The sequence below is a fragment of the Canis lupus genome, chromosome 28 (assembly GCF_011100685.1).
Source record: "Canis lupus familiaris isolate Mischka breed German Shepherd chromosome 28, alternate assembly UU_Cfam_GSD_1.0, whole genome shotgun sequence".
Taxonomy (NCBI): domain Eukaryota; kingdom Metazoa; phylum Chordata; class Mammalia; order Carnivora; family Canidae; genus Canis; species Canis lupus.
The window spans coordinates 6,748,612-6,776,462 of record NC_049249.1 but is presented as its reverse complement, the minus strand read 5'-3'; the positions used below and the strand labels follow the sequence as shown (position 1 = coordinate 6,776,462).

The 27,851-nt window shown below is 39.2% G+C and overlaps 1 protein-coding gene across 12 annotated transcripts in view; it reads left to right on the top strand.

Annotated features, from left to right (window-relative positions):
• CPEB3 (cytoplasmic polyadenylation element binding protein 3) overlaps positions 1-27,851 on the top strand; it is a 199,719-nt gene that overhangs the window by 125,730 nt on the left and 46,138 nt on the right. For all 12 annotated transcript variants that reach the window (XR_005380421.1, XM_038578187.1, XM_038578188.1 and 9 more), the window contains one exon: positions 22,603-22,721. Coding sequence is in view for 11 of the 12 variants with exons in the window: in XM_038578187.1 (XP_038434115.1) it covers positions 22,603-22,721 (119 nt within the window). In the remaining variant the exon portion in view is untranslated. The remainder of the gene's footprint in view (positions 1-22,602; positions 22,722-27,851) is intronic.

Below are 27,851 nucleotides of genomic sequence, written 5' to 3'. Positions count from 1 at the left end.
ATTGGATTAAATAAAATATACTAAAATGAACTTCACCTCTTTCTTTTTACCTTTTGAATGTGGATGTTAAAAAAATTTTTGTGTTCTTTTTGTCTTTTTTTGTTTTTGAAAATTTTAAGTTACACATGTGACTCATATTTCTATTGGAAAGCACTTTTCTAGAATAGGAATCCACAAACTACCTGCTTTTATGTGGCCTATAAGCTAAGGATGGTTTTTACATTTTTAAGGGTTGTAAAAACACACATGCAAAAAGAATGTGTAACAGAGACTATATGTGGCCCTCAAATCCCTTTGCAAAAAGTTTGTTGCCTCTTGCCTTAAAATAGTCTTTGAAGCTGCTCATGCAGCTTCTGAGACATCCAGTGACAAAGGAGGTCAGTTTATTTTAGAGGAAGTATATATATTTGCTAGACCTAGCTAATTTTTAAGTTTTGCTTTTCAATGGAGTCAAATGCTTCCCTGCAATCTTTACCTACTGATCAGTTGTATCCTATAAAGTAAAATAGAATAAATCATCATTGTGACATCTGTCTCTTGGTACTTAAAGGACTATTAGTTTCTCTTTAAGACTTCTCTTTCCAAAGATAAATATTTTCACTTCTCACAGTCACACCTTATGTCTAATGGTTTCTGTATCACCATTCATTTGTCTGCCTTTTCTGCATATATATCATGTTTACAATATCCTACTCAAATTTGTTACTAAATATTGAGAAAACATTTGGGTTGGTCTGAGCAGTACAAAGTTTAATAGTCCTGTTAACTCCATGGTTTAGGGTACCAATCCTATATAACAGCATAATAATATATAACTATAGAACATTAGATCTGATGTCTTTATTTTACACCTGAGATAAAGTGTTGAGATGGGCTAATGACAGCAAGGCCAAGAGGAGAATCTAGATGTCCTGATTTTGCATCCTTGCAGAGCAGATTGCCTTTCTGTGATTAGGGGTTAGGAAGAGAAATAATTATTATACTGTTGACTCCTGTTGTATTTTGGCTTCCAGCTAAAATCTAAACCTGGTTTACGTGTTTTGAAAGGACCTAAAGAAATTTGGTGCTATTCCAAGATTGAAGTACCTTTGAGAATCCATGCCCATTGCTTTGAATGTTGGGAACATCTAAGGAGTTCACCCCAACTATTCTGTGCCTTCTTAATAATGCCTCTTTGTGGTATTTCTTCTTCTCTTTAAATTCCTTAGGTTTTAATTCAGGTCCATGCCTTCTTGGTAATGCCCTTCATTCTGAGTATATTTTTCTTTAGATTATCTTAGGTTGGCCATTGGGTACAATTTGTTTGGCTCTACATTTTGGCTTATGTATAAGTAGAAAGGAACCATCCACTATTGTGTATGTGTATGTGTAAGCAGAAATGAACCATCCACCATTGAGCCTGTTGGCCTTTTTCTCAGAAAGTATATGTCTAATGAAATACAGATTCATTCATCTGGCAAGTTCACCTGTACAGATATAGAGTAGGGTTTGTAACACCATGACCATTTCAATGGACTGTGGAGAATTTAAAATCTATGTAGAGAAACAGTGACCAGGTACATCAGTTGTCCCTTTAAGTGTTGTCAGGCCAACACAATGGGAGGTAATGGAGTCTGGGGCTTTCTCCAGCAAAAGACCATTGAGGTATTTGATCAGCTATTTGAGGATCTGCAAAGTCCTGTGGATCAGTTTGTTGGTAGGCCGCAAGCAGGTAATTGCTTCATGTTCTCTAGAGCACCACTGGGAGCATGAAAGGTGGAGGAAGACATGGAAGTCAGAATGTGTGTTTTCATAATTTGGTCTCATACCTCATAACTTATAGTCCTGTGGGGGAAATAAGAAATTAGTTAACTAGTCAACAAATGAACACAATTACAAACTGTGATAGTTCTGTAAAGGATAAATTGAGAGTCCAGTGACTCTAAAAAGGGGGCATCAATTTAGAGTGAGGATGTGGAGAAAGCTTCTCTGAGAAGATGACAGTTAAGCAGCCCTGAAAATTGAGAGGAGTTAGCGAGAAAGTTAGGGAAGCAGATTCCAAGTGGAGGAGTACCGTATGGAAGGACTGAGTATAAAAGGGTTTTAGTCCCTTTGAATAAATGAAATGTGGTTGGAATGTTAGGAGAAAATGATGCAAAAGAAAGAGCCTTGAAACAGTAGGATTTATTTTTCTTCCTTAAATTGATCATCCCCCAGAGAGAGTAGACATGAAGGCATTTGTGTAGTGTTTGTATTTGGGGTGGAAGAAGAATCGAGTTGGGTCAAATAGAAATATCATTTTAAAATACTTTCAAATAGGAGCACCTGGGTGGCTCAGTGGTTGAGTGTCTGCCTTTGGCTCAGGTTGTGATCCTGGAGTCCTGGGATTGAGTCCCACATCGGGCTCCCTGCGAGCAGCCTGCTTCTCCCTCTGCCTATATCTCTGCCTTCTCTCTGTGCCTCTCATGAATAAATAAGTAAAATCTTTAAAAAATATATTTTCAAATAGCTATTGATGAAATTGAAGCAAAGTGTTGATGATGAAAAGAAATCCAATTCTAGCCAAACTATTGAGGAAAAGTTTTCTGGGATTGTCTTTGCATACTTTTTAGTTCTGGAATAGCAGAGTTAAAATTGTGAGGTCTAGAAAGAGAGGTTCTTCCAAGTCTTAGGGCATGAACCCAATCCCACATTTGTACAGAATAGTAATCAATGTCACTTATGTTTATAATAGCTGGGTGCAGGTAATTTAAAGATAGTTATTTAAAAAAAGATAGTTATTGAAAAGGGATGGTGAGAGAACAGAATAAATACAGAAGGCTTAGGTCCTGATGCAAGTGACTGTGCAGCGTTGGGAATATCAATCCATCAAATATTTGTTGCTTGTCAATCTGTAGAAAAGCCGGTATTTGGCCTCATGGAGGATCTAGAAAAGATACCATCCTTGTTTTTCGGTTTTGCAGTTTCCTAGAGGAGACATGGAAACAGATGTTAAATATTAAGTAATGGTAAAGAGCATGGATTCTGGAACTAGACCTGCTGGGCTCCTCTACCTATTAGTTGTATGACCTTAGGTTAGCTGTTTAAGCTTTCTGTGCCTTAGTTTGATCACTTGCAAAAGAGGGATCCTGATAGTACCTACTCCAGAAGGTCATGATGAAGATTGTGGAGTGATCAAAGCAATCCCTGAATACGGTAGATATTATGAATGATACTGTTATTTTTATTAAAATACAAATAAATTTATGCTTAATGACAAGTGAGTAAAAAACATTCTAGGCATGCAGAAGAGGAACAGATTGCTGTGGGCTGTGCAAGACCTTGATCTTCAAAGCTAGGCAAGAAAAGAATATGCAGAAATTGCAGGGGGCTGGAATTATGATAGGTACGATGGCTAGCACTTACTGAGGGCTTGCCATGAGCCAGGCATTGGGTTACTATTTTCTAAATCATATTTAGTCTTCCCAACTGCATAAGGTAGGCACCCTTAGTATTCTTATTTTATATAGAAGAAGAAACATATTTAGAAGAGGGCAGTTTGTCCATGGTCATGTGTTAAATGCTAGAGCTGGGATTTGAGCCTCAGAGTCCAAGGATCTTAAATATTGTACTCTACTATTCTCATTTGGGAATAAGGATAGCCCAGAGATAGATGGCAAGCTTAATTAAGGCAGGATTATGTGGTAGTCTGATTGCCAATCCTAGGACTTAGACTGAGTAACCAGTGATCAAGAAGAAAGGCTCTGGATCAAGCTGCCTGGGTTGGATTCCTGTTCCACTACTTGCCATATCTGTATCCTTGGGCTGGTTATTTTCCTAAATCTCTATTTTTTTAAAATCTACAAAATGGAAATAAAAATAGTGTCTAATTCTGGTTTGTTATGAGGATTAAATAAGAAAATGCATATAGAATACTTTCCTTTTTAAAAATATTTAATTTATTTATTCATGAGAGACACAGAGAGAAAGGCAGAGACATAGGCAGAAGGAGAAGCAGGCTCCCAATGGGGAGCCTGATGCAGAACTTGATCCCAGGACTCTGGGATCACAACCTGAGCCAAGGGCAGACACTCAACTACTGAGCTACCCAGGTGCCCCTAGATACTTTCACAGTACCTAGATATCATTGAAGCCTTTTTTTTTTTTTTTTAAAGCAAAGGATAGGTGGTTGAGTTTTTTTAATTTGTTTTTGGTGTTTTAGCCAGGATCAGAAAAACTATTTAGGAATTTTCTGTAATCTGGTTTATAAGCAATAATAAGGACCACAAAGGCCTAAGATATTAGTGTTCAGATGTTACTAGGACAGAGGCAGTAAGAGACCAGTGGTTCTGAATGAGAGTAGATCATGATAGTAGTAGACTTTGATGGTAGTGTTGCTTAAAATCACTTACACTGAATGGGAGAGTCTTGGTACTGTTGAATGTAGGGGAGTCAACTGAGAGAAAACCATTTAATGTAGTTAGGATTTGATTAAAGACATGTAGAGTTTGGTGTGTTCTCACATCTGGAAATTGCTAATGGGCAATGAGATTGTGATTAGGTAGTTTGGGGAAAGAGACTGGGGCTGAAGACATACATCTCTTGAGAGTCATCTCAAGAGGGAGAAGAAAATGATAAACAGATAATAAGTAAATGTTGTTAGGATCCAAAAGGAAGAAGAGAACATGTCAGTAGAGAGGTGGGTAGGTGAAAGACCGGGAGTATGTTTGTGGCCTTGAAGGCTAGGGAAGATAGCTTCAAGAATGTACATCAGCATATTGCAGGGTTACTAAGAAGATCTCTATGGAGGGGTGGTGGCTGGCTAGCTCAGTCAGTAGAATTGGTGACTCTTCATCTTAGGATCATGTGTTTAAGCCCCATATTGGGTGTGGAGATTACTTAAAAACATTTTTTTAATTAAAAAAAAAATACCTCCATGGAACAGAAATGATGTAGCCCTCTTGTCCACTACGTGATCACAGGAATTTCTATTGTTATCTTAATTCTGGGTGTTAGTATTGTAATAAAATAGGAAAACCAGAACAAAGAAATCTAGTTTGCACTGAACATGTTATTTTATAAAAAGAGTAATCCTCTCTCCCCAGCAGAACCAACCATCATTTTTTTGTTTCCTTCCAGTCTCTGTTCATATATATCCTTTGGGCTGGGTGTGTTTTTATAGCAGAAATACAGTTTTCTATCCTCCTTCTTCTCTGCCATGTTACTACATAATTTTCATATTTTTCAAGAGTCTGCCTAATCTATTGTTACACCTTAATTTATTTGCTTGTTGGTCACATAGGCTATTATAAATAATATTCCTTTTTGTTAGTATATCCTTGTATGTGGCTTTTCCTTTCATAGTATTTTCTTTTTTTTTTTTAAAGATTTTTTATTTATTTATTCATAGAGACACAGAGAGAGAATGAGAGGCAGAGACACAGGCAGAGGTAGAAGCAGGCTCCATGCAGAGAGCCTGACGTGGGACTCGATCCAGGGTCTCCAGGATCACGCCCTGGGCTGCAGGCGGCACTAAACCGCTGCGCCACTGGGGCTGCCCATCATAGTATTTTCTTTAGGATAAATTGACAGAAGCTTAACTAGAGTTAAAAGAAATGAAAATCTTAATGACTCCAGATTTGATATCATATGGCTTCCCAAAGCAATTTTCTTTATGAAGTTTATACTAATTTGGACATCTGCATGCAGCATGGTTTTTGCTTAGTTTCAAATTAGATAGATGGTACATTGCAGCTGTGGACTTACCTTCTGCCTGTGGGTTTGGAATGTAATGGACCCCCACAGAAGCCAAAAACCACATTGGTATGAATCTTCTGCTGGAAGCATTTAAACCTTTCCTTTCGTGTCAAATCTGTTCAATCTTTGATGTTCTTTGACATCATCTCCTATCATTCTCTCCCTTACCCACTCTGGCCACACTGACTTCTTTGCCATTCCTTGGGGTTCGCTCAGGCCTTTCAGGGTCTTAGTACTTCCTTTTGTCTGAAACCATTTTTTCCCAGATTTCTGAATAGATTGCTCATTTCTTCCCTTAGATGACATCTACTCACGTGTCACCTTAATTAACAGAGGGATCTTTCCTGATTTCCTTATCTATCCTCTTCTAGCCCCTCTTACCCTCATTTTATTCCTTTTTTACTCCCATTTTATTTTTATTCAAAGTACTTATCATGACCTGAAAAACTTACATGTTTCTCTGTCTGTTTTGTAGACTGGAATGTAAGTTTTATGAGAGTAGGATATTTTTATGTTTTATTCACTGCTCTATGCCTGGTTCCTTGCATGTCTGCCTCAGTGGCTGACCCTCAGGTATTTGTTAAATGAATGAATTTTTATCTTGGCAAATGATGAGTTCACTATATTGCTCAGAGAGTAGAAGTCCGTCACATTTTAAAGCTGGGAAGTTGGGATGTCTGGGTGGCTCAGTGATTGAGAATCTGCCTTCAGCTCAAGGTGTGATCCTGGGTACAGGGATTAAGTCCCACATCAGGCTCCCTGCGAGGAGGCTGCTTCTCTCTCTGCCTGTGTCTCTGCCTCTCTATTTCTCTCTCTCTCAGGAATAAATAAAATCTTTAAAAAAAATAAAGCTAGAAAGTTCCTTACAGATCATCTCATTTTAATATAATCTTTATTTTAAACTAAGACTCAAAGAGGTGAAGTGTCTTTTCCTAAAACCACATAGCTTTTATCAGTATGGCTGACCAATAGTTTATACTGTTTTACCTGGTGAATTATAAACAAAGTAGTTTTTATTTGTTTGACTAGTATATATCATTTGTGGGAAAGGAATATGAGTTTAAATATAAAATCTGATAAATTATGCTGTTATTTACAAGACTGGATTTTATATAAAAATTAGCAACTTAAGTTATGTGACCTGTGGGATACCTTCACAGCTATTTAAAAATCAAAGTGGTCCTTGGCTTTTTCCTGAATCCTTCTGTTCTGTTGGCTATGCTCACATACAAGGGGTTTCTCCAAGAGTTGGTTTAGGCTGAGGTTGTGGGTCTGAGCTGCCCTTTTGCTGTGGCTGTGAGCATGGGATTACATCCCAAATAGTTTAACCCTGGGAGTCTGCCCCTTGGGTGATGCAGTGTCCTGCTTTGTAATTGAGTTCTTTGACTACAAGGATCAGAGGTTCTCTTGTACTACTTCAAATTGGGGATGTGATTATCAATGACAAGGAGAGCCCCCAAATAGCTGTGGTAGAACCAGATATCGTGGAGGTATCATGCTAGGGGGTGGCTGCAGGGATTCAAACAGTGGGAGCTATTAATTCTTCATTGCAGTATTCCAGCATTATCGTGATTCAGCTCTCCTCTGCATGATTGTGCTTCCAGTGGGAAAATTGTTTACACATTTCTACTTGAATTCCAGAAAGAGAGAATCTGATTGGCCCAGTTCATTTTTTAACACCTAGCTGAGACATAGGCCATTTTAAAGACAGTGCCGTAGAATCTTGACTGTTTAGTAAAGAAACACATTAGTTCTGCTTCCTTGAATGTGGGGCAGTGAATGTCACTACTAGGAAGATAAGTTGGACGTGACAAGCTTTTATGATGATAGGTATGTTTATCATAGCCTCCTTCCTGGAAGAATATCCTATGTCCAGAGTTGCTATCACTAGAGCTACAGAATTGTCTGTCCACCCTTAGCCTTCTACCCCTCATTTTGTACTAAGCAGCTGTTCTTGAGACTGCCAGTAGTCTCACCTCTTGTGACGGGGTGGGCACCAGGGTGAAGAACTGGCATCTCCTGGCTAGTCAGTACAGCTGTACTACCACTATTGGCAGAGACTTCTGGGACAAAGGTAAGGACAGCAGCCAGCTGCAGATGTTGGACCGGAGATGGAACACATGGCTCTGAAACCGTGTTCAGAAGTTGGTGATGCTGGCAGCAGAGTGGAGGAGGCCGTCTCAGCCCACTTGGGCAGCCACTTTCAGTTCTGACAGTCCAGGGCCACAGGATTCAGGAGCACAGCTGGGTGAACAGGAACAGTAACAGGCATGCAGATTTTTGCAAGAATAACCCATGCCTTCCGATCGGATGACTGCCACTCACCTTGAGTAAAGAGTTTGTTTCTGAGTTGCTGTTTGTTCTGGTGATTATGTATTTCTTCTGCGCTAGCCAGGTGGCTTGCTGGTCCTTGGGACCAAGGTCATGCAATTTGGGAAGGATATACTTACCAGCGTGGTTTGTGAACCTGGCACAAGCCAGGCCACATGGGTTTCAGATGAACTTTGAGGCAGCAGCTACAGAGATACTATTTGAAGAACAGGAAAGAAGATTACTTTCAATGGACATAAATAGGTCATTGTGAAGCTGCATAGGCTGGATTTATGGCATTTATTTCTTTTTCCTTCAGTTTATCTGAATCTGGCCTTGGAAAGGAAAGTTTCAAACTTCACTTTTTTTTTGCCCTTGTAATATAACTTGAATGGAAATAAGTCAGTGTTGTTTTAGGCCCAGATTCCAAGTTTTTCTACTTTCTGAGTTGCATAAACTGATCCAAGTTGGGAAACTAAGGGTTTTAGCCCATACCTAACCTTTTGCTGTTTATAAGCTATTGAGTAATACTTTGCCTTAAAAAAAAATGCAGGTCCTGGTTTATCAACTAATATTTAGTTGATTGAAGGTTTCATTCTCAGGAAGGATTTTCTTATAAAAAACATGCAAACTGTATTGCAGGGCAGCAAGAGTGGGCTTTTTTTGTTTTGTCCTGTTTTGACCTACTACTACTTTTATTTTTTTATTTTTTTTTAAAGATTTTATTTATTTAGTCATGAGAGACAGAGACACAGAGACACAGGCAGAGGGAGAAGCAGGCTCCATGCGGGAAGCCCGATGTGGGACTCGATCCCAGGACTCCAGGATCACGCTCCAGGCCAAAGTCAGGCGCCAAACCACTGAACCACCCAGGGATCCCCGACCTACTACTACTTTTAAAAGTTTAGCACAGGGATGCCTGGGTGGCTGAGCGGTTGAGTGTTTGCCTTCGGCTCAAGGATGATCCTGGGGTCCTGGGATCGAGTCCCACGTTGGGCTCCCTGCATGGAGCCTGCTTCTCCCTCTGCCTGTGTCTCTGCCCCCTCTCTGTGTCTCTCAGGAATAAATAAGTAAAATCTTTAAAATCTAATCTAATCTAATCTAATCTTACCACAAGGGTGCCTGGGTGGCTCAGTGGTTGAGTTTCTGCCTTTGGCTCAGGGTGTGATCCTGGAGTCCCAGGATCGAGTCCCACATGGGGCTCCCCAGAGGGAGCCTGCTTCTCTCTCTGCCTATGTCTCTGCTTCTCTCTGTGTCTCTTATGAATGAATAGATAAAATATTTTTTAAATGTTTTAAATAAAATAAAAGCTTAGCGCAGCCTCAGTTTAAACTGTTTTATTAAACATCTCTCTTCTGTCTGTGTGTGACTATCATGAATAAATAAATAAAATCTTTAAAAAAAAAACATCTCTCTTCTGCATTGTATTAAAGGTGAACTGTAAGAATGAGTGTTTGATTTCAAAGCATTTGTAGTTTGAGGGACTGTATAGAAAGGAGTAGGTAGAGGAATGTACAGGTGACAATACAGAGCCTGAGCAGCCACATAAATAACAGAAACATACTCTGTCATAGCAGTACCTGTGTGTGCTGTGTCCAGGCAGAAGTGCTATGAATGGGGGAGATGCTTATTTAATGTAAAGAAGCCAAAGCATCTCTGACAAGAACCTTCTTTAGAATAGGGTAGTTCACAGGAACTGAAATGGAAGGTGCAAATCTGACACGCTGAGACAGAGTGAATGTTTTAGCAGAGGGGTAGATTGGGCCAGGACTTGCTGACAGGAATTGAATGAGCAAGTGAGACCAAGAGAGGATATTTTGCTTGAAAGGCTTAGAATGGGAAACTGAGAGGATCTAGTGAATAATTTTGAGATCTGAGAACAAAGACTTGGGTTGTCTTTCAAAATAGAATGGATTAAAAAAAAAAAAACAAAATAGAATGGATAGTTTTAGTCAAGGCTTTAGTCTTGTGAAGGAGAGATGGTGGCACAGAGAAAATCTATTGGCAGCAGCATCAGGAGCTCATCAGAGGAATATTAAAGTACAAGAAGGAGGAGAAATTAGATTGTCAAAGTTCAAGCACTGTACAAGCAGGTTTGGACTAAAGCTTCATCTGTAGGGAAGTGTCTATTAGGTTAAAATTTGTTTGATGCTGAACAAGGGAAAGTAATAAGCAGTGAGACAAGAGCTGAATATTTGTGGACTCATGTGGACAGCAGTTACTAGCCATGTGACACTGAGCAAGTTATTTAATCTCTGAACCTCAGTTTACTCATCTGAGTTAATACTACTCATTGGGTTATTAAATGGATTATGTGAAACAGGGCACATACATTAAAACCACAAGGTCTTTCTGGGCAAAGAGAATAATATATTATTCCATTCTCTAAAGAGCTATTTGGTACTTTTAAAGATCCAATAGTTTCGTTTGTTTTTTTTTTAAAGATTTATTTATTCATTCATTCATTCATTCATTCATTCATGAGAGACATAGAGAGGCAGAGACACAGGCAGAGGGAGAAGCAGGCACTTTTTCTGTCAAATAATATACTGTCAAATAATATTAGTGTCCTTCCCCTGATGAAAATGTAATGCTCAGTAATAATAAAACTGCCCAACTAGTTTGGCCAGTTTCCTCCCACACCCTCAGTCTGGTCTCAGTTTTCATGGTCAGGTGCTTGTTAGAACTGACTGTGACTAGGACTGACAGACTGGCCGACTTCACAAGGACCTCTTTATGTAGGAAATGTGAGGTTACATAAACAGAGCAACTTTTAAGCCCAACGCCCCAGGTCACTGCCCTGGACACAGGAAGTAGATTGCCAATTTTCAACTCTGAGGTGGTTCTACCCATCAGACTTGGTATCTAGTCCATTCCCACCTTCCCCACCCCTGCCTCCCAAGCCAGAAGTTACTAGTGCAATAAAAAAAAAAAAAAAAACCAAACAGACTAGACCAAAATGTTTGAGCTTCATCTGTATTTAGTAAATATAGTCAAAGAAATATATTTAGTTCTGAATCCATGGGAAACGTTCAGGAATCCATGGATTTGGGTAGTATCTGCAGAGACATCTCTACATCTTATCTTAGGCTAATCCCTTCCCTTGGAATGTCCTCCATCTTTTCACTTATGTCATGCCATTAAGATCTGTTACCACCTACAGAAAGACTTCCCTGATTTTTCTATCCATGTCTTCTTCACTGAAAGATCTGTCTTCTTTCTATGAAGTTCAACTTTTACAAGTACTTAAAAAAATACTTCTTAGAATCCTTAATGTGTTCCTATATTAGAGTTCTCTATATATTTATTCTTCATTACTTTCTTGTACTAGCTTATAAATTCCTTAAGAATAAAACCTTGTTTATGTTAGTATTCTTCTGCAGTGCTTAGAGCACATAGTAAGTGTTCGGTAAATTTTGGAAATCGGATGTTTTCATCCAAGAGGGAAAATGAATAGGGAATCCAGTTCAGAGACCTACAGTGTTCTCTAGGCAGCAGGCAGGAAATTGATGGGTGCTTCAGCTCTCCTTGTCCACTGCCCCCAATCCTATACTCTTAACTAATGAACTCTAGTCTCTGTTTTCCAAATGAGCCAAACTTTTGACCTTCTGTGCCTTGGCCTGTACTCTTTCCTAAACTTGGAATGCCTTTACTTACTGGAAGACTAAGTATCCTCCAGTTCATATATGGCCTTTGTTCTGTGGCTTTCCCTGATGTTTGGACATCTCTGCTCCATTTCTCTCTCACCAGTGCTCGTAGGACACACCCCCAACACCACACTCTTCATAGTGTACTTTAGTCATTTATTTAAAGGTAGGATTTTTCCAGGACTTGACTTCTTCATCTTTGTAGCTTTATTGCCTAGCTTCATGCTTTGTACCTCATAAATATTTTTGGTTCCATTGAATTGAATCCAAAGACAAAGACTCCTGAGGCAAACTAGGTAAGTCTTCTGACCTGAGAGCCAAGGTTAGTGAGAATGTTTGGAACAGACTTCTGTGCCAAAAAAATGTCTGAACTCAAACAGGTCTGGCTGGACAGGTGCCCTTCAGGTCTGTCTAGGAAGGTCACAGGAAGTAAGGGAGCCTGGATTCTGTGCAAGGAGAGAGGTTGTGTGTGTGTGTGTGTGTGTGTGTGTGTGTACACAGACCATGGATTTTTCCTTCTGGGGCTGATCTCAATCGAAAGTGGCTGTCCCTTAGGTCAGCTACTGTTTTATGAATATAGCAATGGTTTGGGGAACAGCCCTACAAGCTGGAATTGTTTTCCCATTGTAGTTGATAATTGAAACATAAAAACCACTAAGAGCTTTAGTTGATTTTAAGAACTATTGGATCTGGGCAGCCCGGGTGGCTCAGCGGTTTAGCGCCACCTTTGGCCCAGGGAGTGATCTGGAGACTTGGGATTGAGTCCTATGTTGAGCTCCCTGCATGGAGCCTGCTTCTCCCTTTGCCTGTGTCTCTGCCTCTCTGTGTCTCGAATGAATGAATGAATGAATGAATGAATAAATCTTAAAAAAAAAAAACTATTGGATCTTTAAAAGTACCAAAAATAGCTCTTTAGAGAATGGAATAATATATTATTCTCTTTGCCCAGAAAGACCTTGTGGTTTTAATTTTTTCTCCACAAATTTTTATTTTTAAGAATTTCAAACCTACAGAAAAACAAATCAAAACCATGTTGAGATACCACGTCACACCTGTCAGAATGGCTAAAATTAACAACATAGGAAACAGATGTTGGCAAAGATGCAGAGAAAGGGGAAAACCCTCTTACACTGTGGTAGGAATGCAAACTTGTCCAGCCACTCTGGAAAATGGCATGGAGGTTCCTCAAAAAGTTAAAAACAGAACAACCCTATGACCCAGCAATTGCACTACTAGGTATTTACCCAGAGGATATAATAATACAGATTTGAAGGGATACATGCACCCTGATGTTTATAACAGCATTATCAACAATAGCCAAACTATGTAAAGAGCCCAAATGTCCACTGAGTGATGAGTGGATAAAGAAGATGTGGCATATATACATAATGGAATATTACTCAGCCATCAAAAAAAATGAACTCTTGGCATTTGCAACAGTTGGGTGGAGCTAGAGTATATTATGCTGTGCAAAATAAGTCAGCCAGAGAAAGGCAAATACCATGTGATTTCACTCATATGTGTAATTTAAGAAACAAAACACGGGGTAGCCCCAGTGGCTCAGTGGTTTAGCGCCGCCTTTAGCCCAGGGTGTGATCCTGGAGACCCGGGATCGAGTCCCACGTCCGGCTCCCTGCATGAAGCCTGCTTCTCCCTCTGCCTGTGTCTCTGCCTCTCTCTCTCTCTCTCTGTCTTTCATGAATAAATAAATAAAATCTTAAAAAAAAAGAAAACAGATGAACATATGGGAAGGGTAAGAGAAGCAAAGCATAAAAGACTCTTAACAATAGAAAACAAACTGAAGGTTAATGAAGGGGGATAGGTTAAATGGATGATGGGTATTAAAGAGGGCACTTGTGATGAGCCCTGGGTATTATATGTAAGTGATGAATCACTAAATTCTGCTGAAACCAGTATTATACTATATATTGACTAGAATTTAAACAAAAATTTGAAACAAAAATTGAAACCTACAAAAAAGCCTTAAGAATAATGCAACAAACACCTATATAGCCTTCTAGATTCACCAGTTATCAGGAGTTTGCACCTTTGCTTTCTCTCTTTTTTTTCTCTGTGTGGTGTGTGTATGTGTATGTGTGTGGTTATTATTTCAGAGTAAGTTGTAGACATTAAGACCCCTCACTCCTAAGTGCTTCTGCATGTCTCCTATGAACAAGAAATATCCAGATTGTTCTAGTTATGTTTTAGAGATATTTTTTTAAAATCCAGGATCTAAACATGTGGCCTTAACATCCAACTTTAATCTTGTATTTAGTTGTCATATCTCTCTACTGTCCTTTAATTTAATTTAGACCACTTCCTAGGCTTTTTATCTTTCGTATCACTTGACGGGTCCATGTCAGATGTTTTATAGAATATCACTTAATTTGGAATTATCTGATTGTTTCCTCATAACGAGATTCAAGTAAAACACTGTTGGCAGGAATAGTATGTAGATGATGTGCTGCATTGAGGAGGACATAGTACAGGAGGCATGTTAAGTTTACCCTGTTGTTGGTGATGTTAAGTTTGATCATTTGGGTAAGGTGTTATCTGCCAGATTCCTCCATTTTAAAAGTACCTCTCTCTCCCTTTGCAAATACTGATTAATCTCTGAAGTGATACTTTAAGAATATGTTAAATATCTTGTATCCCCTTCCGAAATTCACTGATTGGTTTTAGAATCCACTGATGATTCTAGCTTAAGTCGATTATTATTGTGATGATGATACTCATTTTATTATTTTTTTAATTTTTATTTATTTATGATAGTCAGAGAGAGAGAGAGAGAGAGAGAGAGAGAGACAGGCAGAGACATAGGCAGAGGGAGAAGCAGGCTCCATGCACCGGGAGCCTGACGTGGGATTCGATCCCGGGTCTCCAGGATCGCGCCCTGGGCCAAAGACAGGCACCAAACCGCTGAGCCACCCAGGGATCCCCGATGATACTCATTTTATTAAAATCTTATTTAGTGAGATATCTGCTTTTTCAGTCCCTTGAGTACCTTTATTCTAAATACATCACTTATGGGGCACCTGAGTGGCTCAGTGGGTCTGACTGTTGGTTTAGACGCAGGTCATGATCTCACAGTTGTGGCATTGAGCCCCATATCTGTTTCAGATTATCTCTCCCTTTCCCTCCTGCTCACGGTCTCTCTCAAATACATATATACATACATACAAATACATACATGCAAGATAAATACTAAATAAATAAAATCTAAATAAATAAATAACTTAGAAATACATTGAAAGCCAATAAGCATCTTTAGTAAATATGACAATTTGATTGACCTGAATAAAACTGAATCTAAACTTCTGATGAGGGATCCCTGGGTGGCACAGCGGTTTGGCGCCTGCCTTTGGCCCAGGGCGCGATCCTGGAGACCCAGGATCGAATCCCACGTTGGGCTCCCGGTGCATGGAGCCTGCTTCTCCCTCTGCCTATGTCTCCTCTGCCTCTCTCTCTCTCTTTCTCTGTGACTATCATAAATAAATAAAAATTAAAAAAAAAAACTTCTGATGATTTTGAAATTCATCATTTCTTCTTAATAATAGTTTTGTGGGCTTTAGAACAAATATATCTGCACAGGCCTTAAATTGTAGCACTAAAGCACAGATGACCATTTTATGCTTCTTAAAACACTGTGAAAGCAACCATAAATAATAAACAGGCAGTCCTCATTTGCTAATGATAATGAATTTTTTACCTCATCATTTTTAAGTGAGATAGTATAAGTGAATGTATTAAGAATGAGGGCTCTGTAAGCTGACCTAGGTTTTAATCCGAGTGTCCCTTAACCCCTTGAAGTTTCAGTTTCCTCATCTGTAAAATGAGAATAACAACCATATTTACCTCAGAATTACTGCGAGGATGAAAAGAGCTTGCAGATGTAAAGTGTTTATTATTAGCAAAGTGCCTGGCACACTGTAAGCACTTCATAAGTGATGTTTGTGGTGGTGAATTTGGTGGTGATGGTTATTTGTACTAGGGATCAAATATTTAAAAATTCTAACATGAAAAATTATGTATTTAAGAGCTCAGGAGGCATTCTTTTTGACAGGTAGCCAAGAACATTTTGGAGGTTGTTATACTTAATGTGTTCTCAGGTATTAAGAGCAAAAAAAATTGTTAATTAAATGTACCCTGCAAAAACCTGGCCAAATAAGATGGAATTATCCCAATTAAGTCCCCCTCAACCCCATACTTCCTGTTCCTCTTCACCCCAGAGAAGTATGGTCAGTCCAGGCATGTCAAAAAATCTCTCACTGTTTAACTCTTCCTCCCCAACCTATTTGGCACCAGTGGGAAAGCCAGGAATCTCCTGCCATCCATTGTACCTAACCCAGAGTTATGATGGTGATAGTGCTAAGAATTCCTGTTGCTTCCCCCAGAGCCCATAGTTCCACCCACAGACTGGCTCTGAGTTGAGGGCCTCCCATATCTCACCACATCGCTGAAGCCCCCTCACATTCCTCAGGTATGTGGGAAACAAGGTCACCATTTCTGAAACTGAATTTTTATGATCCTTTTTGTCTCTTACTGGATCAGAGGGCAGCGGAGAACAGAGGGAGCTTATAATTTTTTGGTCAAGCGTTTTTATATACCTTTCAAACTAATAGAAGAACCTGCCACCAGAGTGACAGTTTGAGGAGCCCTATTTGTAAATATAATAGAAAGCTCCCCACAAGTGGAGGGAGGGACGGGGTCCCAGGCAAATTCCCTGTAGAGTGCAGAGACCAGCACAGGATACAGGGTTTGATGCCACCATCTGAGATCATGACCTGAGCTGAAATCAAGAGGTAGATGCCACCCAGGTGCCCCAATAGTAGGTTTTTATTTAAAGAATGTGTTAGAATAAGCAAATAATATCACATCTGATAATTCTCTCTCTTGATGGAAATAGCTAGTGATATATGAAATCAAAATACTAAATAAGGGGTGTGACTCAAGTTTAACAATTTCCCTTATCTAATGCTAAGTGGATGTTATTACTGAGAATGGCACCTTGCTGATCAGGGAGGGAGTAGAAATGATTTAGTATAAAAGATTATTTGTTGTAAGAGTTATCCTGAAGAAATTGGTAAAGTATTATGAGCCATTGCTTGGGAAAGGAGAAGTTGTTTGTAGATATTTTTCTTGGTAATAATATTTGTAGCAGGTTTTTGTTTCTGACTCCCCATTGTTTTTACTCTGTCTTATGTTACTGTTAACATTTATGGTTATAAGAGAGGCCTGATTAAAGATCTGCTTGCTTTTATGGTAACTACTCATCTGCTATGGGGAGATAGTCTCCCTCTCCTCTGATGCACAAATTGAGCTTAGTGCTGGAATTAATGTGGAAGATTTCAGAAGATGGGCAACACTATGCCAGAAAATGCAGTCAGCCTGATGGCCTTCTGGTGGCAAAGAGCTGGAGAAAGCCCCAGCTCAATGTGCATACACCATTTCCAGGCCTTTTTTTTTTTTTTTCTTTTTAGTTGGCTCTATGTCCAGCCTAGAGCCAACACGGGGCCTGAACTCAAGACCCTGAGATCAAGACCCAAGCCAAGATCAAGAGCCAGATAGCCAACCCACTGAGCCACACAGCCGCCCTTCCCCAGGCCTTTTTGATGTTCCTGTGCTTCATGTACACAGATGAGGTCCTCTCCAAGAACAAGATATCCAGTGTGCCTCTGAGGACCTTTATAGACCATCTGTACCAGGGTGTAATGTGATGAGGTAGGAGGTTTGAGAGAACATGCTGAGACCTCCTCTTTGTGATTTGCATTTTTTAACCCACTCATCTCTAATACTCACTTTGGCAAGTGGAATTAATATTCTTTTTTTTTAATTTTTATTTATTTATTTATGATAGTCACAGAGAGAGAGAGAGAGAGGCAGAGACACAGGCAGAGGGAGAAGCAGGCTCCATGCACCGGGAGCCGGAGGTGGGATTCGATCCCGGGTCTCCAGGATCGTGCCCTGGGCCAAAGGCAGGCGCCAAACCGCTGTGCCACCCAGGGATCCCTGGAATTAATATTCTCACATTACATGAAAACACTGAGTTTTTAATATATTTCTTGGGGCTTGGTGATTGATACTATTTCCAATAGAGAAAGGATATGAAGGAATTACATTTTTTCTAGTTTTGTTGTTAGGTTTTATTTTTCTTGCCTTGCCACCTGCTGAATCCTTTGACCCATCTAGCCTGGGGGCAGAGCCCAGAAAACAGCTCTGGGTCCTCCCATGTAGGCAGCTTCCTTGATGTATCTACATACTCACTACTGTGGGCTTAGTGCTGTCCCGTTTGTGTTGACTTCTGCCTGTTGCATTGGCCACTCTTGGTTTGTCAAGTAATGGTTGATCTTTTTCCTTCTATGTTTGTTTGGATGGTAGTGGTAGATCTTTCTTCTACAGTATTTACTTGAATACTTTGTATAGTAGACAAAAGGTTGAGAAAAAGGGTTTTTTTGTTTTGTTTTGTTTCTCTAAGTACCCATTATTCATTATCTACTGCTACTGTGGTTATGTGTTGCCCAGGACTCCAAGAGTTTTGCTCTAGGCCAGTCAATTAACATCTTTGTTTGATGCATGAGAATCTTCTGAATATGGAAGTCGTACTCTTCTCCACCATTTACACCTTTCTGGCATGCAGTGCATCAGAGTAGAACCATACTGGTGATACGTTTTTTTTGAGGTCAGTAGCAGGACTGGGAGTGAGATGACAGCTGAGAGACTAAGCAAAACTAGACGGGTTGAATAGTCTAACTTAGACTAGCTTGTGATGGGCCTTTGCCCAGCTGCCATACATGAATGCTGATGTGGCAATGGATGATAAAATTGGTCCCTGAAACATCTGTTGACCTATTTGAAGTCTTTGCTGATTCTCTGAAGTCAGAGTCCTTGCTCCTCTGGACTACCATGGCACCTTTTGTCTCCATGTATCTCTTTCAGCTTTGTAGCAAATAGTTCATTGTCTAAATGTCTGTTTCTTCTACCACATAAGGCTCATGACAGTAGGAACCTACTCTCTTCCATCTCAGTTTTCTCGTAATCCATAGGTTGTGTCCCACTTGTAACAGTTGCTTCAGTAAATCTTACTGAATCAAAGTGAGCAAAGCTGCCTGTCTCCATGGAAGTTCTGCAGCTAGTCCCTGTTTATCAGTTGTATACTCTGCCATGAGATAAGAGAGTATCCTTGGAGAAAGCAAGCATCATCATCAGAAGTAACATGTAAAAACACTAGGCTATTATTTTCTTTTTTTGGACAACTTTTTTTGGGATATAATTCACATACCATACAGTTTACCCATTTAAAATGTAAAATTCAGTGGTTTTCAGTATGTTCAGAGTTATGCCACTATCATTACCACAGTCAGTCTTAGAAAATATTCATCATCCCCCAAAAGAAGTTCTGTACCTAGTCTCCCCAGTCCTTAGCAGTAGGCAATCACTAATCTATTTTTCTGTCTCTATAGATTTGCCTATTCTGGGCATTTTATATAAATGGAATCATATAATATTTGTGCCTGGCTTCTTTCACTTAGCATAATATTTTCAAGGTGCACCCATGTTATAACATGTGTCAAGCCTAAATCTTGATGGAAGCTGGGGGACAGATGATGTTTGTTTTTTGGGTAGTGGTTGTGGCTCAAGCCAATAATGAATTTGCCTGCTCTTATGATGACCGGATCTATAGGCATACCACAGAGATATTGTGGGTTTGGTTCCAGACCACTGCAATAAAGCAAATATTTTAATAAAATGAATCAAGTAATTTTTCCCAGTACATATAAAAGTCATACATATAGTTTATACTATACTGTAGTCTATTAAGTATGCAATAGCATTATATCTTAAAAAAACTGTACATATCTTAAATAATAAAATATGCTGACCATCATCTGAGCTTTCAGTGAGTTATAATCTTCTTGTTGGTGGAGAATCTTTTCTGTGTTCATGGCTGCTGACAGATCAGGGTGGTGATTGTTAAAGGTTAGGATGGCTGTGGTTTCTTAAAATAATACAACAGTTAACTTTGCCATATCAGTTGACTCCTTTCACAAATGATTTCTCTATAGCATATAATGCTGTTTGATAGCATGTTACCCACAGTAGAACTTCTTTCAAAATCGAGGTCAGTCTTGTCAAACCCTGCCTCTGCTTTATAAGCTAAGTTTATGTAATATTCTAAATCTTTTGTTATCATTTCAACAATCTTCATAGCATCTTCACCAGGAATAGATTGCATCTCAAGAAACCATTTTCTTTACTCATCCATGAGAAACAACTCGTCTGTTAAAGTTTTATCATTAAAACTGGCTGAGAAAAAAAAAAAAAAACTGGCTGAGATTACAGCCATTCAGTTACATCTTCAGGCTTCACTTCTAATTCTAGTTCTCTTGTTATTTCTATTTCACATCTGCAGTTACATCCTCCACTCGAGTCTTGAACCCCTCAAAGTCATCTTTAGGTTGGAATCAACTTCTTCCAAATTCCTGTCATGGTGATATTTTGACCTCTTCCCATGAATCATGATTGTTCTTAATGACATCTAGAATAGTGGATCTTTTCCAAAAGATTTTCAATTTACTTTGCCCAGATCCATCAGAGGAATCTGGCAGCTATAGTCTGATGAAATGTATTTCTTAAATAATAAGACTTGGTGGGGCGGGGATGCCTGGCTGTTTCAGTTGGAGTTACATGTGACTCTTGATCTCAGGTGTGGGGTTGAGGCCACAAATTTAGTAGTTTCTAAATTTGTGGGCTCAAACAAATTTAGTAATTTCTACACCCAACAGGGGTTGGGTGTAGAAATTACTAAAATAAGTTAATAAATTTTTAAAAAATAAGGCTTAAAAGTTGAAATGACTTTTTAATCCATGGGCTACAGAGTGGACATTGGGTTAGCAGGCATGAAAACAATATTCATTTCACTGTATACCTCCATCAATACTCTTAAGGGACCTAGTGTATTGTCAATGAGCAATAATATTTTGAAATAATTTCTGAGCAGTAGGTCAATAGTGGGCCTAAAATATTCAGTAAACTATCTTGTAAACAGATGTATTGTCATCTAGGCTTTATTGCATTTATAGAGCACAGGCAAAATAGATCTCTCATAATTCTTAAGAGCTGTAGGATTTTCAGAATGATCAATGAGCCTTGCCTTCAACATAAAGTCACCAGCTATATTAACCCCTAACTAGAGAGTGAGCCTGTCCTTCAAAGCTTTAAAGATTAGCATTGACTTCTCCTCTTTAGCTATGAAAGTCCTAGATGGCATTATCTTCCAATAGAAGGCTATTTCATCTACATTGAAAAAGCTGCTGTTTATGGCAGGCACCTTCATTAATTACCTTTAGCTAGATCTTCTGGATAACCTGCTGCAGCTTCTACATCAGCATTTGCTGCTTTACCTTGTACTTTTATGTCATGGAGATGACTTCTTTCTTTAAACTTGATGAATCAACCTCTGCTAGTTTCCAAATTTTCTTTTTTTTTTTTTACATTTTATTTTTTTATTCATGAAAGACACAGAGGAGAGAGAGAGAGAGAGAGAGAGAAAGGCAGAGACACAGGCAGAGGGAGAAGCAGGCTCCATGCCGGGAGCCCGACGTGGGACTCTATCCCGGGACTCCAGGATCCTGGGCCGAAGGCAGGCGCTAAACTGCTGAGCCACCCAGGGATCCCCTAGTTTCCAACTTTTCTCTTTCAGTTTCCTCACCTCTCTTAGCCTTCACAGAATTGCGGAGAGTTAAGGCTTTGCTCTGGATTAGGCTTTGGTTGAAGGGAATATTGTGGCTGGTTTGATCTTCTATCTAGACCACTAGAACTTTTTTCATATCAGCTATAAAGCTGTTTTGCTTTCTGGGGCATCTGGGTGGCTCAGTGGTTGAACATCTGCCTTCAGCTCAGGTTGTGATCCTGGGGCCCTGGGATCGAGTCTTGTATCAGGCTCCCCATGGGGAGCCTACTTCTCCCTCTGCCTATGCCTCTGCCTCTCTGTGTCTTTCATGAATAAATAAATAAATAATCTTTCTTTTTTTTTTTTTAAGCTGTTTTGCTTTCTTATCATCATGTGTTCACTGGAGTAGCACTTTTAATTTCCTTCAAGAATTTTTCCTTTGCATGTGCAACTTGACTAACTGGCTCAAGAGACCTAGCTGTCAGCCTCTCTCAGCTTTTGACATGTCTTCTGCACTATGCTTAATCATTTCTAGTTGTTGATTTAAAGTGAGAGATGTGTGACTCTTCCTTTTACTTGAACACTTAAAGGCCCTTGGTTATTCATTGGCCTACTTTCACTGTTGATGTATCTCAGGAAATAGAGAGGCCCACAGAGAGGAAGAGAGACAGTGGAATGACTGGTTAGTGGAGCAGTTACAACACACGCAATGTCTATTAAGTTCACCGTCTTATGTGGGCCGAGTTCATGGCTCCCAGAACAATCACAATAGTAATATCAAATATCCCTGATCACAGATCACCTTGTCAAATGTAATAATAATGAAGAAAAAGTTTGAAATATTGTAAGAATTACCAAAATGTGACACAAAGACACAAAGTAAGCAAATGCTGTTGGAAAAAAATGGCTCCAATAGATTTACTTAATGTAGGGTTACCACAAGCCTTCAATGTTTAAAAAACTGAATATCTATGAAGCACAATAAAATGAGGTATGCTTGTATTTCATGGAAATTCCATAGAGTTCTGAACTTGCTCCCCTGAGTAATTATGAGAATTAAGCAAGATATTGTCGATGAGTACTTAATCCATTGCTTGGCATATGAGGGCTTCAGTGATTATTACTTCCCTATGTCCCATTTTATGTTCTTGGATTTTAGTAAGAATTCGCCAAAGTGAAACAACAGGTAAATTTTTATTTGGTACCTCAAGTTCAATGTACTGATTTCTCTCTATACCCTTTTGTTTTTGTCCTCCCAAGGCTATGCCTTTCTCCTGTTCCAAGAGGAGAGCTCAGTACAAGCATTGATAGATGCTTGCCTGGAAGAAGACGGGAAGCTGTACCTGTGCGTGTCAAGCCCCACTATCAAGGATAAACCGGTAAGTAATATGCAGCCAGCTGTTGCTTTTCTAGAGCACACAAGCATTTGAAATAGCTGATGACTACCTTTTTGTAATGGGAATACTGGTAACTTGGATCCTCTTACCCAGGGTGACCTTGCTATGCAGTAGAGCTGGACTGTTGTGGATGAGAAACTAATAACAAATTACTCAGTATTTTGTTTTATACCTTTGGGACTGTGTGTAAACAAATGTGTCCTTGTCTTTCACTTTACAACTCTTTTAAGCTAATTCCTATTCAGTAACTCTGAAGTAAACAATGCTCTTAGTGGTTTTGGCAGCTGGTTTCTGTCATTATTTCAGATCAAGGACAGGAATAATTTATTATTTTTAAAAAAATGATCATAATCGGCAATGTTTATGCTCCTGTGAATGCAAGGCATTGTGTTGGGTGGTACCCACAACTGACTAACTAGAGCCTTCTGGGCCAGAAGCTTACACTCTCAAATGGATAACTTCGAACAGGGCAGGAGAAGGCAAGGACAGGGAACATGGACCCAAAACCATAAATAAATGTAAACTTATACAGAGTTTATGTTAAGAGTTTGTGGCTTCTAAGCCAAAGAGTGTTAGAAGTTATTGGTTAAGAGAAGACTGCGTCCTTTCTCCTGACAGAGGGGTTATCGGTATAGAAGGAGCAAGACTATTCAGAATAACAGCAAAAAGAAATTGGTTAACATGTTAGAAGTAGGATCGAGGGAAATTAGGAGGGGGTGAGTTTGTGTATCAAGATTTGGTGCTAGGAGTGGGAAATAGGGTAAAAATAGTGATACAAACCAAGGGACCAAAGTAGGTATCTCTCACAGGGCCTGCAACATGCCCTCTCAGACTTACACCAGACATGTGGGGCTTGCTTGGCGTTTAGGTTTATTCTCAGAAATATGCATGCGGAAAGAGTTGGGAAGAGAAGTAGAAGTCTTGACTCTAGCTAATTTTACATTATCTGCTTGGCTCAGAATAAGTCATCTAGTCCTTACAGAATCTTGGTTTCCTTATCTATAAAATGGAAGGAATATGGTTTCTCTCTAGGATGTTGAGCAGCTCAGGTAAGAGAGGAAAATGAATATGAAAGCATTTGGGACTTGTGCAAGTATAACTAGATGATGCTATTGGTGTCACATAGTGCTATAGTGAGGAGAGAAAGTTTAGAGCATATCTACATAGTAAGGTCTGTTGAAAAGAATGGTGACTTCTAGAACAGAGTTTATGGTTGGTTGCAAAAGAATGATGTTGGGATTTGTCTACCTATAAGAGGGAGACTGCAGCATGGAAAGTAGAAGGAGTTAATAAAGAATGGGGATACTGAGTCACAGAATAATCAATGCAATAGAAGAAGCAAGGATTTTAGCAAGTGTGACAGTACAAGCAGTGCTGTATTTTTCAAATTTTGGGACTATTACCAAATTTTTATAGCAGTTAGCAGACTTGGATAAGGTAACTATACAGGTGGGAAAAAAGAGTAGGGAACCTTTGTTAGCTTTGATCTTAATTTAAACAGTGTGGAGAAGCTGTGCATTGTGATTAGAATGAGAGTGTGCAGTATTTCATCTAAGTAAATAATAAGAAAGCTGACATAACTTCTATAAACCTCTTTGGAATAGTGTGAGATTAGAAAGACTGATCCCAATTTGGCAGGTTTAGATGTCTGAAAGGTAAATGGTTAACGTCCAAGAGAGCCTCTGCCACTGTAGGAGAGGATTTGAAATATATTTATACATTAAAAAAAAAAAGCAGAGGAGTAGAAGTCCACATAAAGATAGTTATGCCCAAAGTAGATTAAGAAGCTGTTGAATTGAGGGGAGGAGACTGGACTTGAGCAGATGGGCTTGTGTACCTTGGAAGAGTCATGTCACTGGCTCTGTGGGAGAAGGAAGATATTATGCCTTGTCTGAGCAGGCCTTCACCAGGACTGGACATCTCTTGAGAAGGGAATGAACAGTGGCAGTTACAGATGGTGGTGGTATGTTGTTTTCCCTCCAAATACATGTATTACCCTGGGCTTGAAGAACTTTCAAAAATAATTAGTGTAATTATCTGTTTTAGAAATGTTTATGGGGAAACTAACTTTCACTGTTTGTGTTTCTACAAATTTTTGCTTATTGCAGTTTTCATTTTCTGAACTCAAGTGAAGCAGTTTTATTGGAGCTTGGTGAATTCTGAATGATGGCCGCTGATCACGTATTTCTTTAACCCAGGCATACTCAGAATTTCCAGCATAAACAATTTGAATAAAACCTAGGATGGGAAACAGAAAAGTCCCCAAATACCTGTTATTCTAATGAACTGGATCCCATTTTGGGTTCTAGTTCTTTTGGCTCCATTTTTGAAACCTTCTGTTGGCTTCAACTCCACATCTATCACTCCCAGCCTCATTTGGCCACACTTCCCCACTCAGGTTTCGGTACATTCCACCTCATTTTGGATGCCCCCACAGAAAGTAAGAGCAGGGTTGAACTATTGGGAGTAAATGAGGACCTTGGCAATAACTCAAGGTAAAGTCAACCTTTGGAACTTATTCACCAAACTTCCTGAGCTATGGCTCTTTTTTGCTTTTTCTTAGCTTGGCTACCCTTCAGGATTCTAGTGCCCTCGTTCTATTGTTTAGTTCTTTCTGATCCTCCCTGGATTTCTCCTTGGAAATATACAGCGTTCCAGAATGATCTCACAGAATTTCTGTGATCTCACAGATTTCTATCATTTGACTTTCTTCCTTATCTCTTCCCCCTAAATCAAACCCACATTCTGTTTGTATGGATTAGGTTAATCAGATTGTTTTCCTAATACAGAGCCTGATAGCAAGGTCCCTCTCACCTTTCTAAAATCTTGTTTGTTTTTCAACTCAAATCCCTAACCAGTGGATTTCAGATAGTATTAAAAGATATTTTTGGTGAGTGATTTACCTTTCAATTATGACCACTCGGGCTACCCTATGTATAAGTCTGATCCTGAAAAATAGCAGAAGACACTGCAATCTATAGCTTGTTCGATTGACTTCTCAGTCCCAAAAGAGTGGGTAAACAAATTGGCAAGAGCAGGAGTTATTGCAAAGCTCCTAGATTTGTGATATTTTTCCTACTCTAGTAAGAGGAGTTCTATTGCTCAGATGTTCTAGGCATCCCAGAGGATAGCTGTGTTCTTGTCCAGGTTTCCAGTGAAGTGGACAGACATCGTGGTCTCTCTTGTCAAACTAACTCCATCCACTTTTTGAATTATAGACTAAATTTGAAGGTTCAAAATAGCAAACTAATAGAGCAGGAAACTTCCCAGAGTCTAACAGAGATGAGGCTGAAAAATAGTAACTTTGAAAACAAGGTGTGGAAGGAGATGTTTATGGCTCTTACCTTCTAAAATACTTTGGCCAGAGATGTGGGATAGTAGACACCTTGAAAGGAGTATCAGAAGTTTTCTACTTCTTCTTCCTTACAATTTATATCGTAATCACTATTTATAAATATCCTGAAATGTGACAGGTTGATTTTACTATATAGTTGATTCTTGAACAATGGGATGAGATAGGGGTAGGGTGGGTACTGACCCCTGTGTAGTTGAAAAACCCACATATAACTTTTGACTCCCCAGAAACTTAATTACCAATACCCTACTATTGACAAAAAGCCTTAATAATAACATACACAGTTGATTAAATATATTGTATGTTAAATGGACTGAATACCATATTCTTACAATAAAGTAAGCTAGAGAAAAGAGAATGTTACTAAGAACATCATAAGGAAAAGAAAAAGTATACTATACTGAATTTATTGAAAAAATCTGCATATAGGTGGAGTTGCACATTTCAAACCTGTGTTGTTCAAGGGTCAACTGTAGGGATGGTTGGATGGCTCAGCAGTTAAGCTCTGCTTTTGGCTCAGGGCGTGATCCTGGAGTTCAGGGATCGAGTCCCACATCGAGCTCCCTCAGGGGAGCTTGCTTCTCCCTCTACCTATGTCTCTACCCCTCTCTCTCTCTCTCTGTGTCTCAGAATAAATAAATAAAATCTTTTTTTTTTTTTAAGGGTCAACTGTATATTTAAAACTGAAGTTTGGTTATTGCTCAGGCAACATGGTCATCCACTCAGAATTTGAAAAACAAAAATTGAAAAAAAAATGTTGGGAGCAAGGAAGCTGGAAACCAATTAGAGGCTGGTTCAGTTCTTTAATTTTTAATTCTGTCCAACCTGCCAATAATTCTGGTCTTTCCTACTCCCGTTTATGTATCAGCAGGATCTCTAGCACTTTTAGTCATTCTTCTTTACCTTCAAAGACAGTTCAGATCCCTTTGCCTTGGACCTAAAACCTTTCCAGTCTGACTTCAAGTTTTTTTCAACCTTTATTTTTTCTGCTTTCCTTCTGAGCCCTGTATTCCAGTCAACTGAAATATTTCTGTTCTTGTCTCAATTTCTAATTGCTATACTTATTTTAAGACCCCTCTCAAATGCCATCTTTTTCCTGAAGCCTTCTCTGATCACTACACCATTTATGGTGACTCATACCTACTATTATAGCTATCTCCAACCCACATACAGCCATCTTTTCAAAATAATATGCCTTCCTTCCTTTAAACCATGTTTGAGTGCCAACTATGGGCAAGACATTACAGTTGGTTACTCTGAATTAGACATAAAATTCTGTGTTCAGAAAGTTAATAGTGTAATGGGCAGATAAAGTATATAAATACATGAACCTATAGAGCCTGGCACATAGAAAGTTTTTAAATATTTGTCAAATTAGGAAAAATAACAAATACAGTGAAGATAAGATTAAGTGCTTTGGAGAGTTTATATATACCTGGAGTGATGAAAGAAAGCTTCTTGGAGGAAGTGTCATTTGAACTAGACCTTGAAAGTTGAAAAGGGTTTGGAGATTAGCCAGGGGAGAGGTGGTGCTGTGAAAGTGTGGAAAATGGACATTTCAAGAAAGCCAACAGTATAAACACAGAAATGAGAAACTGTGCAGAATGAATGAAGAACATTTAGGTTGGTTATATGGGGCACAAATGTATGAAAGGGAGTAGGACATTAAATTGGAAAAATAAGTAGGGGCTAAGTTATAGGGCAACTTGATTGATGGCCTCAGCCCTTGGGTTTGTGGTATATTTACTTAAACTCTT